Source organism: Rhinatrema bivittatum, chromosome 1, assembly GCF_901001135.1.
Source record: "Rhinatrema bivittatum chromosome 1, aRhiBiv1.1, whole genome shotgun sequence".
NCBI lineage: Eukaryota > Metazoa > Chordata > Amphibia > Gymnophiona > Rhinatrematidae > Rhinatrema > Rhinatrema bivittatum.
In genome coordinates this window covers 12,555,844-12,569,422 of record NC_042615.1, presented here as the reverse complement: position 1 = coordinate 12,569,422, position 13,579 = coordinate 12,555,844, and the positions used below count along the sequence as shown (strand labels likewise).

The 13,579-nt window shown below is 47.9% G+C and overlaps 1 protein-coding gene across 1 annotated transcript in view; it reads right to left on the bottom strand.

Annotated features, from left to right (window-relative positions):
• Positions 1-1,167: 1,167 nt before the first annotated feature.
• Positions 1,168-13,579, bottom strand: part of SPATA5 (spermatogenesis associated 5) — a 494,680-nt gene continuing 482,268 nt past the window's right edge. Inside the window, exon 15 of the mRNA XM_029587990.1 lies at positions 1,168-2,059. Within this exon, the coding sequence (XP_029443850.1) occupies positions 1,883-2,059 (177 nt within the window). The 3' untranslated portion in view covers positions 1,168-1,882. The remainder of the gene's footprint in view (positions 2,060-13,579) is intronic.

Below are 13,579 nucleotides of genomic sequence, written 5' to 3'. Positions count from 1 at the left end.
GAGAAAACCCCCTCTGGTAAATACCATGGGATATGTGGGAACAAATACCATTTATAATTAAGGTGGTATAAGTCCGCTGTCTTGCGTGGTACCCATATTCCCAGGCACTTGAAGCCTTCCCTAGCTTTCTTGGAGGCAGGGAAGCATCCCAGTCCCCCTTCCACATCCTGAGGTCCTAGAGGGAATATCTCAGATTTGGTATAATTAATGTTATAGCCAGATAGCCTCCCACATTCCTCCAAAATAGCTAATTATCTGGGGCCGGAGATCTTAGGGTTGGTCTAAAAGATGAGGATGTGCTTCGGACCTCCTACCTGAAATCCCCTGACTTCTGGGTCTCCCCTAATTGTGTGGGCCAGGATTTCTGTGGCCATATTAAAGAGTAGTGGAGAAAGGGGGCATCCCTGCCTGGTGCCCCTAGCTGTGGGAACAAATTCAGAACAGTGGCCGTTAGTTAATATCTTGGCTCAAGGGTGTGCGTATAATATTTTGATCAAATCTCTGAACTCAAGACTGTAGACCACTCTTCTCCAAACCTTTGGAAAGGAAAGGCCACTGGAGGTGATCAAACGCTTTCTCTGCATCCCCTGCAGTACGTGTTTGCTTTGCCAGGCAATAAGATCAAATAATCTTCTCGTGTTCGTAGTCGAGAGACGCCGTTTAATCGACATGTCCCAGGTATGGGCATCACCGATTCAAGGCGCCGTTAAGTATTTCCGCTAGGATCTTCATGTCTGAATTCAGCAGAGAGATTGGGCGGCAGGCTTGCTTTTTTTTTTTTTTTTAAATATTTTTTTCCCCTTAGGGCTGTAAACTTAACTCCAGCCCTGTCCCAGGAGTTAAGTTTCCAGCATTAAACAAGGTGTGCGGGCCAGGTGCAGTCTCTCTGCATCAGGGAGCACTGCTTAATGCTCTCATTTGCATGGGATTTGCACGCGGAGGTGCTAAGCACTATCCCGATTAGGAGCGCGTATTTTCTGGGCGCAAACCTCCTTGGCTACATTGGGAGTAAGTTTTGCCCCCAGAAAATACGTGCGCTGAAGTGCAGGCAAAAAGGTGCGTTCGACTGAACGTATCCTTCTGAATTTGGCCTCTTAGAGTGTCAGCTCCCTGGGGATAGCACCCAAAAAAGTGGAATATGAATTAAACCAATCAGTTACAACAAACCCATACACAAGTTTCATTTATTTTTTAAAAGGAAAGGAAGAAAATAAACCAAATGACTGACAAATGAAGCTAGATGCAAACTAGACACATGGAGATAGTGGAAACACCCCCAAACCCCTGTCCTAATACGGGTCTGCTCCCCCTCTGAGATACAAAACTCAGCAAATCTGATGGCAATTCTGAATTTCGTCACCACTGCTATGAACGGCACAGCCTTGGCATGGTCAGGTCTGACTCTCTGATGCTCTTCGCTACCAAGGCGAGACTACGGAGATGTGCAGATGCACTATTCCTAGTCCGTGGCACATCAGCTGCAAACCGGAAGCCTGAAAGGTGCACTAAAACAAAAAAAGGAAATGCTACTAACGTGGCCCCCAAAGCAAAATATGTACATCTTCTCTCCCTGCGCAATACTTCTATACTTGTTTGCAATAGCCATGTACTATTCTAGTACAATCTCCTTCTGTGATAATTACTTCAACCTATGTAACGCCTCTCATTAACACTAGCTCCCAGTTTAAGGTCTCAGACGTGAGCCCATGGCCACCTCCTGAGCAGATGGGCCTGGCAGACCGAGTGACAGGCTCCGCAGGGGGAGAGGAACAATGTTATCGACCAGGTGCACAGCAGGTGACTTGCCCAGGTTCACAAGGATGGGCTGGATCTCTCCTTCATTGTGTTCAAATCCAATCCACGTCGAATGCACCGATCCTTTTCATAGTGCATGAACTCCGCTGCGCTGCTGGTACTCAGCGTAAAACGTGTTCAGTGACTCTGGAATTCTTGGCGTTACAATGGATAAAGCGTACTCAAAGTGTCTTCTCAGAATGCATTTGGCTTCTATATCTTCTTGAAGGGCCTGCAGTGCAGCTTCCCGGCACACTGCTGTTATCTGCCAAAAGAAAAGAAATTCACTCTCAGTGCTGGAGTAATCGCATTAATGTTCATCATCTGAACACACACTGTCAGATAGCCCCCAAGGTGGCAGAGTAAAAGGACTGGGAAGATGGAACATACTTTACCTGTAGCTGGGCAGCGGCGAGCCGAGGTGAATTTCAAGACAGGGCTGGGAGATGGAGAGAGAGAGGAAGAACAGAAGGAAGGATGTGAAAGAAAGCGAAGAGCCTGAACACAAAACGACGAGATGCTAGAAGGTGAAGCAGGACAGAAACTGTGACAAGCACAAGCAGCTCAGACAATCCAGATCTTTAGTGCAAAAAGAGAAGAAGAAAGGCTGAACAGAATAAACATGAATGAGGGAACGATGTAAAGCAGAAATGACACCGTGATCATGAGAAGATTGGTTAAAGAGCAAGGAACTGGTGAGGAGGAAGGGGAGAGAGGAAACCGAGATGAACTCTGGCAAAGCCTACAGAAGGCGAGAAGGGCAGGAGGAAGTGTGAGGAAAGGACGAAGGCTCTGTGTGTTAGCAGCCAGGTCCAGGGACGAGAGATAAAGCCCTATCCAACCAACACAGGTCTGCCCGTTCAACGGGAATCAGACCGGATCGTTTCCCCACAGCAATGAGAAAGCAGCGTGGAAGCTCAGCAAACAGAAAATGAACAGCAGGCAATTCCTTTTCATCGGGCTACTTTAATACATTTCTGGACTAGCTTTCGGGCACTGACACTCGTCCGTAGGGCCAAAACAGCAGAACCCAATCCCCATTCAAGAAAAGCAAACTTGTGGATTCTTTGAACCTAAAGACAACCCAGTGACCCGGACCTTGCACATCCCAGCCCGAGTATCAAGGAGGGAGAAAGGCAAAGTAACAAGAGAAGAAAGAAGAAGAAGAATTTCCTCTTCAGGCTGAATAAATACATGGACTGGCTCAGAGCTTGTTTTTCCCTGCAGCTGCCTCGTGTTGCAGCTGCAGGTTCCTTTCTTGCTTTTTTTTTTTTTCCCACCACCACACCCCGAGGCAATTCCCACTCCCACTGGGGATTGAATGAGGTGACTCAAACAATGTGGCTGCTCTCTGGCCGGCAGGAAAACAGCTAAGTCTGCGGCCACCACTGCTCAGGGAAAGAGCGAGAATCTCCTCCTCCTACCCCTGCCGGCTGCTGCGCCATCAGCCTGATTGTTTGAGAACAAACCGAACCTCGTACCAGCCAAGCCCTAGGTCACTCCCATGACGATGCCTTAAGAATATAAGAACATGCCATACTGGGTCAGACCAAGGGTCCATTCAAGCCCAGCATCCTGTTTCCAACAGTGGCCAATCCAGGCCATAAGAACCTGGCAAGAACCCGAACACTAAGTAGATCCTTTGCTATTAATGCCAGTAATAGCAGTGGCTATTCCCTAAATCAACTTGAATAATAGCAGGTAATGGACGTCTCCTGCAAGAACTTATTCAAACCTTTTTTAAACCCAGTTACACTAACCGCACTAACCACATCCTCTGGCAATGAATTCCAGAGCTTAATTGTGCATTGAGTGAAAACGTTTGCTACAATTGTTTTAAATGTGCCCCATGCTAACTTCATGGAGTGCCCCCCTAGTCCTTCTATTATCTGAAAGTGTAAATAACCAATTCACATTTACCCGTTCGAGACCTCTCATGATCTTAAAGACCTCTATCATATCCCCCCCTCAGTCGTCTCTTCTCCAAGCTGAAAAGTCCTAACCTCTTTAGTCTTTCCTCATAGGGGAGCTGTTCCATCCCCTTTATCATTTTGGTTGTCCTTCTCTGTACCTTCTCCATCACAATTATATCTTTTTTGAGATGCGGCGACCAGAATTGTACACAGTATTCAAGGTGCGGTCTCACCATGGAGCGATACAGAGGAATTATGACATTTTCCGTTCTATTAACCTTTCCCTGCCTAATAATTCCTAACATTCTGTTTGCTTTTCTGACTGCTGCAGGTGCAGGCAGTTCCACAGATTAACAAATACTCTGACCCTCTTAACCTCTCACTGGTAAATTTTAACAGGAGCGCGTGTGTGCCTATAAATGCACATATTGGGCATGCGCGTATCATCTAAAATATCCCTGCCATGCGTATGTGTGGGGGGAGAGACACAGAGCCTCCAGTTTCTACTCAGGCTGGGTAATGTTATAAGGGTCTACAGACCCTTGCACCCTAGGCAGACCAATTAACAATGCCCCTCCCACCCCCCCAAAAAACCAACCCTGAGTTGTAAGTGGAGGTGCTCTTTCTCCCCCCCCCTCCCCCCCTCAGTGTTCAGGACCCCTCATCAGGACCAGCAGTAAAGTTGTGTAGGTAACATGACGCACGTCGCCATGTTCAGCCTTTGCAAAATTCAGGGTTATTCATGTAAGTCTTGGCCCTGCCCTGGAACGCCCATGCCACTCCCCTTTTCCTACACTTTATTCTTGCCACGTGCACAGGTATGTATGTATGCACGTGCTTCCCAGCTTCTTAAAATTTGCGTTGCTTGCGCGTGGCCCATGCACATGTATGGGGCTGTTTTTGCGTGAGCAATACTTTTAAAGCTTACCTGTCAGGTTGAGACTGTTGTTCTGTCTACTTTCGACAACCATGGGCTCCTCTAAGCAGCTGTCTGAGCATTTGAAAATGAGGATAATTCACTCTTATATAAAAATCTCCGAATGCTTCCAGCTAGCAATTTCAGCTGTCAGAAACAGTGTTAAGAAAAGAAAGTTACATGGAACTGGCGAAGTCAAGATCTGGAAGACCAAGAAAAATCTCTGATAGAACTTCCCAAAAACTGGTCAGATCCTCAAAACAGAACCCACAGATCAGATCACTGCAAACAATCTGCTGAAAAGTTTAGCTGACACTGGACTAGCTGTCCACAGGTTCACAATACAGCACTGCTTCCACAACAACGTCCTGCATGGGAGAGCTGACAGAAGGAAAACCTCTTCTATGACCCCATCACAAAAGTCACTGTCTCAAGTATGCAGAACAAAACCTGGATAAGCCTACGACTTTTTGAAAAATGTCCTAGAAGCTAATGTTCCACAGTAGGCGATGAAACTGAAGCTGAAAAGAGTTTGGGTATTTTAGCAAGACAACAAATTGAAAACTACCTCAGATTCAACCATGAAGTATTTATAGGCAAGAAAGATGAAGGATCTGGAATGGTCGTCCCAGTCCCCCAGATTTGAAAATTATTGAAAATCTGTGGGGAGCACATGCAAGGAAACGCAAAGAATGTGTCTGAGCTAGAAGCATTTTGTAAATATGGCAACAGGAAACGTTTGGAAGCTGCTATATCTGAAAGGTATCCAAACATCTGCACATCATATTCACTTTTTTTTTTTTAATTATTTTCAATCTGCTAAAATGAGCAAATAAATGGTAATTTTGCATTCAAAATTGCTGGGAGCTGTCACGTTTAACTTTGTCCCGTGCAGAGGTTGAGTCATCTCTGAGTGAATCTTCTGTTCACTCAGAGATTCACTGACACGTACAGTTTGAACGAGGGAGCCTAAACAACCGCATGCAGCTGTGTAGGGTAGCCCTACAACATATATGAGTCCACGACACGGGAAAAAGGTTTATAAATGGATTCAGCATTCCTTCCGAATCTTGGAGGGGGACGCTCTGTCCTTTCCACGAGGAGACACCTTGAACATGTCCATGCCGAGTTCACATTTGTGACTGCGAGCTCCCCTTCCTTCTAACTGCGAGTGTGCGCCACAGCTCTCAGCATTTTGGCACAGCTGCACTTCTAAACAAAAGCATTCTCGTGCAAGGCCAGGCTTCACATGCCGGGACACAGCACCTTCCAAAAAAAGTGCTCTGCCAATTGTTACATACTTTAGGTACGTTCGGGATACCTCAGATAGTTCCAAGCACTGCTCCGGAGCTGCTCAAAAACGTTGAATCTTTGAGAATAAAAACAGTCAACAGGAAACTAGCAGAACGATGGGGGAGAGAAGAAGATACTTTTCTCGTCATTTCTGTTCACCCGGTTGCTCCTTTCCAGCTCACTCGGGGACCAGGGCTGGGGATCTGGTGCCCTGAGTCTTCCGCAAGCTTAGCCACTCGGTGTCCCCCTTAAGGCGATGACCACGTATGCCTTCCCTCCCGGGAGTGGAGGGCCCAGAGCCCCCGGCTGACCCCCGGCACAGCCCCTTCGCCAGCAGGCCGGCTCCAGGTGCATCCAGAAGAGGAAGGACTCTTCACAGACGGCAGCTTTCGGGAGTACATCTTTAAACGTTCACCAGCTTTATGTAGCCTCACATCTAATCAACTACTCGGCGACCTCGCCACACATTAAATTAGCCAAAAGAAAGCTAACGCGGTGCTCCCTTTCTTCCACTTTTTTTTATGATTTCCAACATACAGAAATTTTGGAAAGAATTAATTAAAAAAAGGGATGAAGTGCGGAATATAAATATATGTAAATAAATAATCGTCTCCCCGTCTTGTAGGCACAATAACTCTGCAAAAAAAAAGGGATGAAACTTCACCAAATTTGGCACACAGGAAGGAAATGTATCTTGGACACGTTCAAAAACCAGAGAGCTCAGCCCCCAAAAATAATCCCCATTGCTTTCTACGTGAACCTCTCCCCCCCTCACAGCCAAACACATCACATATCGCACAGTTTCTAAATGTACCTCCTCGTACACACACACGGCCTCACCTCCCCCCCCCCCCCCTCAAATACTCACACCTAACTCTCCTTAAACACACAATCCTGCCAGGGCTTTACCTCCTCCCACACCCCTGACAGCCTCATGCACAGGACCCTCCACTCACAATCACCCCCTTGCACCCTATGAACCCCAAAACCTCCTTCCCATTCTGCTGACAGTCTGCAGTCACTGTGGAAGGATTCCTGGCTGGAAAGGCCGACGGCCCTGAAGGAAATGTCCCGAGAGTGCTGCAGGGATATCCAGGTGACCGGCTTATGAATTTAACTCCTTGGAGCAGCTCTGCAGCAGTGGGGAACCTCCGCACTTTGAATAATCACGCTCTTTGTAACTTGTCTTAATGCCTCGGTAATATTTATGGAACAATAAAAGCTCTCATATTTTGGGGAAGGGGGGCTTGTGGCAGCTGAGGATCAAATCAGGTCTTTTGGGTTTGACGTGATTTATGGCTGCAAAGGTAAACCCCTCTACCCCCCCTCACGTATCTGATTAATTGGGTTTTTAATGGTTTCTTTTCGGTCACAGTTGGCCCTGGTCCTGTATAGTGGGGGCTAGACCCAGGAGCGTCAGGAAGGGGTGGTGGATGCCTGGAATGCCCTTCCAGAGACGGTGATGGAGACAAAGTCAGTGACGGAACTGAAAAAAGAAAAAAAAGCACGGGATAAACAGAGAGCATCACTACGTACAAGAGGATGGCAATCAAGCATGGAGCAATGGTTCAACCCACAACAGCAGTGGGATGACCGCACTGGGCTTCCGAGAGGCAGAGGGGTGGCCTGCATGGAGCGGCGGTTACAACCCACAACAGCAGTGGGATGACCGCACTGGGCTTCCGAGACGCAGAGGGGTGGCCTGCATGGAGCGGCAGTTACAACCCACAACAGCAGTGGGATGACCGCACTGTGCTTCCCAGAGGCAGAGGGGTGGCCTGCATGGAGCGGCGGTTACAACCCACAACAGCAGTGGGATGACCGCACTGGGCTTCCGAGACGCAGAGGGGTGGCCTGCATGGAGCGGCGGTTACAACCCACAACAGCAGTGGGATGACCGCACTGGGCTTCCCAGAGGCAGAGGGGTGGCCTGCATGGAGTGGCAGTTACAACCCACAACAGCAGTGGGATGACCACACTGTGCTTCCCAGAGGCAGAGGGGTGGCCTGCATGGAGCGGCGGTTACAACCCACAACAGCAGTGGGATGACCGCACTGGGCTTCCGAGACGCAGAGGGGTGGCCTGCATGGAGCGGCGGTTACAACCCACAACAGCAGTGGGATGACCGCACTGTGCTTCCCAGAGGCAGAGGGGTGGCCTGCATGGAGCGGCGGTTACAACCCACAACAGCAGTGGGATGACCGCACTGGGCTTCCCAGAGGCAGAGGGGTGGCCTGCATGGAGCGGCGGTTACAACCCACAACAGCAGTGGGATGACCGCACTGGGCTTCCCAGAGGCAGAGGGGTGGCCTGCATGGAGCGGCGGTTACAACCCACAACAGCAGTGGGATGACCGCACTGGGCTTCCCAGAGGCAGAGGGGTGGCCTGCATGGAGCGGCGGTTACAACCCACAACAGCAGTGGGATGACCGCACTGGGCTTCCGAGACGCAGAGGGGTGGCCTGCATGGAGCGGCGGTTACAACCCACAACAGCAGTGGGATGACCGCACTGGGCTTCCGAGACGCAGAGGGGTGGCCTGCATGGAGCGGCGGTTACAACCCACAACAGCAGTGGGATGACCGCACTGGGCTTCCCAGAGGCAGAGGGGTGGCCTGCATGGAGCGGCGGTTACAACCCACAACAGCAGTGGGATGACCGCACTGTGCTTCCCAGAGGCAGAGGGGTGGCCTGCATGGAGCGGCGGTTACAACCCACAACAGCAGTGGGATGACCGCACTGTGCTTCCCAGAGGCAGAGGGGTGGCCTGCATGGGGTGGCAGTTACAACCCTAAACAGCAGTTGTGCGACTGTGTTGAGCCTCCAAGAAGGCCGTGGTGACCTGCGTGGAAGGAACATGGGGGTCAGCCAAACTTCAATGAGCATGGGGAGCCTGGACTTTTTACAACAGCCTCGTCAACCGCGGTGGCTGTGGGGATTACTACAAGACATGGAAGGGGGGCTTGGGTGTTTGGCTTGATCTTGTGAGAAGCAAAGTTGACGATGGCAAAGTCTAATACGGTTTATTAGGAGAGGGGGGTGGGAGTCATCACTGTAGCAGATTTTGGGCATGCTTGGGGGAGGGGAGGGGAGGGGAAAGTCAGTGCTGAGGTGCAGATGGCAATTTATATGCGGACGAACCTGAAATTGGCAGGATTTTGGATCTTTGCCTGTCATATACTATGTTTACACTGTAATCATAATTTGTATATATCACATTTCTACAGGTGGCATGGCAGCCAAACAATCTGACAGGAATACATGCGTTGACTTTCCCAAGGACTGGCAGGAAAGGAAGCATTTCAAATGTTTAACTCTCGGGAATGAATTTAAAAAAAATTAGAAGGAAAAACAATAGCAGTTTGGTTTCGTCTCGCTGCTGGGCATTTTATTCCCAATCAAGCCTTTCACTGCAAAGCACTGTGGAACGGCAGCACTCTCCGCCGCCACGGGATTGTCGGGCTGTCTGCTCCCTAATTAGAACATTTTCTCTTCCTGGTCAATCCCGGTTTGGTTTTTTTTCCAAGAACTACAATGTTTGGTAAACTGCAAAAAGAGAGTATTGAAGGGGCCCTCTCCTCAGTTTCCCTTTAAATGTTACATGACCCCGCCCCCCGACGTGTATCAGACTCAGCTGCTTCACATTCAAGCAACTTTTAATTTATTTTGACTGACCCATGCCATTTGGCTCCTGGTTCACGTGAAACGACTGCGTTCAGGTAGAACTAATTAAATTGCACTTGGCAAATACAACGGGAGGTTAGCTCCGGGCAGGCTGATGTTCGTTCTGCGATGAAATGTAGAGCAGCTCCGTTTTGGAATCGGTGCAGTATTCAAACGGACTTAATTTGGAATCGGATATGAAGCTGGCTCCCAAAAAAATAACCGGGCTGAAACAATCTGAACCGCTGCTTAAAAGAAAGACTCAGCTTCCAAGCTCATTGCTCCCAGATCAGGAGGGCGCCTTCAAACTAGTGATTGTGCCACTAAACGTGTGCAGGTTACGTTCTTCTGCACTAAGGGTGCCACTCCTGGTGATCTCTAAGAAGAACGTGAAAACAAGGCTATTCACAGAGGCTTCCGGCCCTTTGCCTGACTTGGACCTACTCCCCTTTTGGTTAATTATCTGTAGGTTATCCTCTCCCCATGTTCTTCATCAGATGTGCTCTCATATCATTGTTTCCCGGTTGATGCTCGGTTGATGCTGTTCTGCACATGGTTGGTTTCTTCATTGTGTCGGTGACTGTTTTCCGGTTTTATGTAAAACATCAATCCTTTGAACATGCTCTATTGAGGAAACATTGCGTGGACGTGTGGATAGTTTTCCGTGCCGGGCTCCATCAGACGATGGCACCCACATGTGAGGATTACCATCCTGCTTGTCCTAACAGAAACATCTTGCAGAAATTCTTTTTCATGAGATGATTTGGCATCATCTACATGAATATTAAAATATCCCGCCAGTATCAATTTTTGATGTTGAAAGTGCAATGAAGCTATCATTTCAGCTAATTCTGTAATATACAATATCATTACCTAGGATGAGCCTCTAAATAATAAAACCTCAATAGGTGACTTAAAGTCAGCAGTAACTCTCCCGATGCAAAGCAATTTTCTATAAATGGCTAAAACACTTCTGCCCCGCTTATGTGCTTGAGACTGCTCCATGTATGTGAAATCGGGAGGGCAAGCCTGAGTTAGTAAAAACTTGTCATACTCATAATGCCAAGATTCAGAGACCAACATAAGATCTAAATTGTGTTGCATAATTATATCCACTACTTGATTTCCTTATTACGCAGGGATCTAACATTCACGTAGCCCATTTGTAAAGTTTTTCTTTCCTTACAAGCCCTTGCTTCTATCATAGAGGGCTTAATGGGAATCAGAGTAGATTCTCTCAAGCGTTGCAAACGTCCCATTCCTATTCCTGGCCTACTATAACCGGAATATTAGATACCATCATCATTTTCATTAATATTAAACTGGCTAAAAAGGTTAAAAACCTAACCCTAATCAACCTTGCTATCATATACAATCATTCATTATCTTAACTCACCAAACAATTCAAATGAAAAAAATCCAGCTCACTGCCACTACCCACCAGTCCTACTAAGGGGCAGGCCCTCGGGTGATGGCCCACCTAGGGCGCCTCCTCTTCATGGGAATGCAAAATCAACACTTGATGACATCAAATGACCTCCAGGCACTTGCGGTCCGGTGGAGACCTTATGCATGCTGACCTTGAGTTGACCATCAAGTGTCAACATGTCAGTGGCGCCCTTGCTCGTGAGCATGCTCTCACCATCTCGGCCGCTCACCGTACTTTGGATGCCCTTTTTGGACGGCTCAACATTGGAAACAGTGATGATCAGCAGAAGCACTTCCATGTATTTAGTTCTCCAAGTTACTGACATAAGAAATCAAAATTACTAAATTATATTCCAGGAGGTCGATATTCAAAATGGAAGAGAGCTGCATAAGTACTACTTATCCAGCTAAATGGCACCACTGAATATCCCGGCTATGGTAGGCAGGTGCCATTTACCCGGATAAGTAACTTATCCAGCTCTGGAGCAGGGAAAAGATCATGGAGGAGTTGGCCCAACTCTGGTGGGGCCACAGGGCTGTCCCGAAGTTAGTCAGTTTATCTTATCCGATTAACTTTAAGATAGCAGAGTATATTCAGGGGTGGGGTTGCTTTTTCCTGTGTTTATAACCCACGTAGCCCAGCCATTGTAGCGATGGTCCTTGGCCAGAGGTCACAGACCATGGCTCCATCTGGAACTCAGTATGTATGTACCTAAAGTCTATCCTGTCACTGTTATGCAATGGTCAAGCACTCCCTCCCCTCCAGAGGCAGTGAACCCTACTGTGGTAGCACTCCCAGGGAGCAGAAGCCAGGGCTTCCTGTACAGAAATGTGCATGCCAGCTGCTAAGCCACCAAGTTGGCCTCGCTGGTTCTAGTTTTCAATTTAAAATGACTTAAAAGACAGCCAATGCAAGCTGGGTAAACATATTTCTAGAGGGCTAAGATGTTTGGAGCAGCAAGTTTTCAGGGCTGCTAAAGCCCCTACCTGCATCTTTAAGCATTCATTCACATTTCAAAGATATTGTCTCTACCCAACCATGTGGCTGCTTTCCTTTCAAATAATTTTAGTTCTTGATGGGCTAACACAGTATTTCCTTTCTAGTTTCAAGCTCAGATGGTAATGATGATGAAAATTCATACACTTCCTGCTCTAGTCATCAGGTTTGCTTGTACTTTTGCTGTTAAGGACCTGAAGGCAGTTCTTGCCTCCTGCCAGTAGGGGCCCTCAGTGGGCCTTGTGTTCTAATCTTGTAGTCTTCCAGGTTCTATGGCTTGGAGATCCTGGGGGCAGCCATATTATTCCGGTGCTGCCACCTCACACCATGCTCAGTGCTTCAGCTTGGCCTTTGTTTTGGCCTCTTGATGCTTCTGTTCTCAGTCATGACCTTACGTATTTGTCTTGTTTTGGTATTCTTGTTTCTTGTCTTACTATTTCTGCCAGAGCTTTGGGTCCTAGTCTCAATCCTATTTTACTTTTGTCTTGATCCCCCTACTTCCAGATTCTGGTTTTTTAAATTATTTATTTAAAACATTCTTCTAGACTGCAACTTCCTATTTTCTGTTCCGTGTGGTTCCGTGTTTGTGTTCTGGCGCCACTCTTGGGCCACATATCCTGTCTTGTTTTGTTTGCCCTGTCCAGTTTTTGTTTTCTGTGTCCTAGTCTGCCTTGGTTTTGAGGGTATCCTTCTGCTGCTGTTCCTGCTGGGGGACGTCCTGCTTCCGTGGGCACCTTCCCCTACCATGGTGTATGTTCTTGCTCCCTATGTTCTGCTGGCCATCATCCCCCGAGGACTCAACCCAAGGGAAAGGTGGCCAGTATATGCAGAAGACTCCTATTCTAGCCTGCTTGGCCAGCATCTGTCCCTGGGGTCAGAACACCAGCAGTACTGTCACATATGCGGTTTAGCAGTGAGCATAACAACTGTAAACGTCCACCATTTTAGATTGAAATTCTCTTTAGGCAACAAGGTTTTAAGCACGTGAATTGTCTTGAACAGTGTTCTGGAGACAGATGGAACTGTACAAATAATAAATATTATGATAGGTTACAGATCTGAGCTGAGGGGAGAGAGCCTCTCTCTCTTGTACAGCGTGTCTTTAATTAACCAGTCGGATACTTTACTGATCCAGAGATGGCTTACCAACCCCCTGGAACCGAGATTTCAATACGCACGGTCCCTGCGGGGGAAGAGAAAGAGCTTTACTCCCTAATGGATGCATTACTCAAACTGCAGTGCCAAGTCATACAGGATCTCCTTTCCAGAGTTAATTTTTAATTTCCTGACTTCTCTGCATGTGAAATTTTCAAGCCGCCTTTGGCACTCGCTCCCCAGCATATGTGGACTTAATTGCGGCCGTGAATGCAGAGTCAGCCCCAAAGGAAACCCCCCCCCCCCCAGACCAACTCGACTCTTTCTGCAAAATTAGTTAGGCAGTTAAATGATGGTCCAGAGAGCTTCAACATCCAAAAGTGATTACAGATGTGGCCCGAAGGGTGTAACGAGCTCTTTCCTTCCGCAGGGAGACAGGTGGATGGTGAGTGCCCCGGGCAAGGCGGTGAAGATGCCCCCC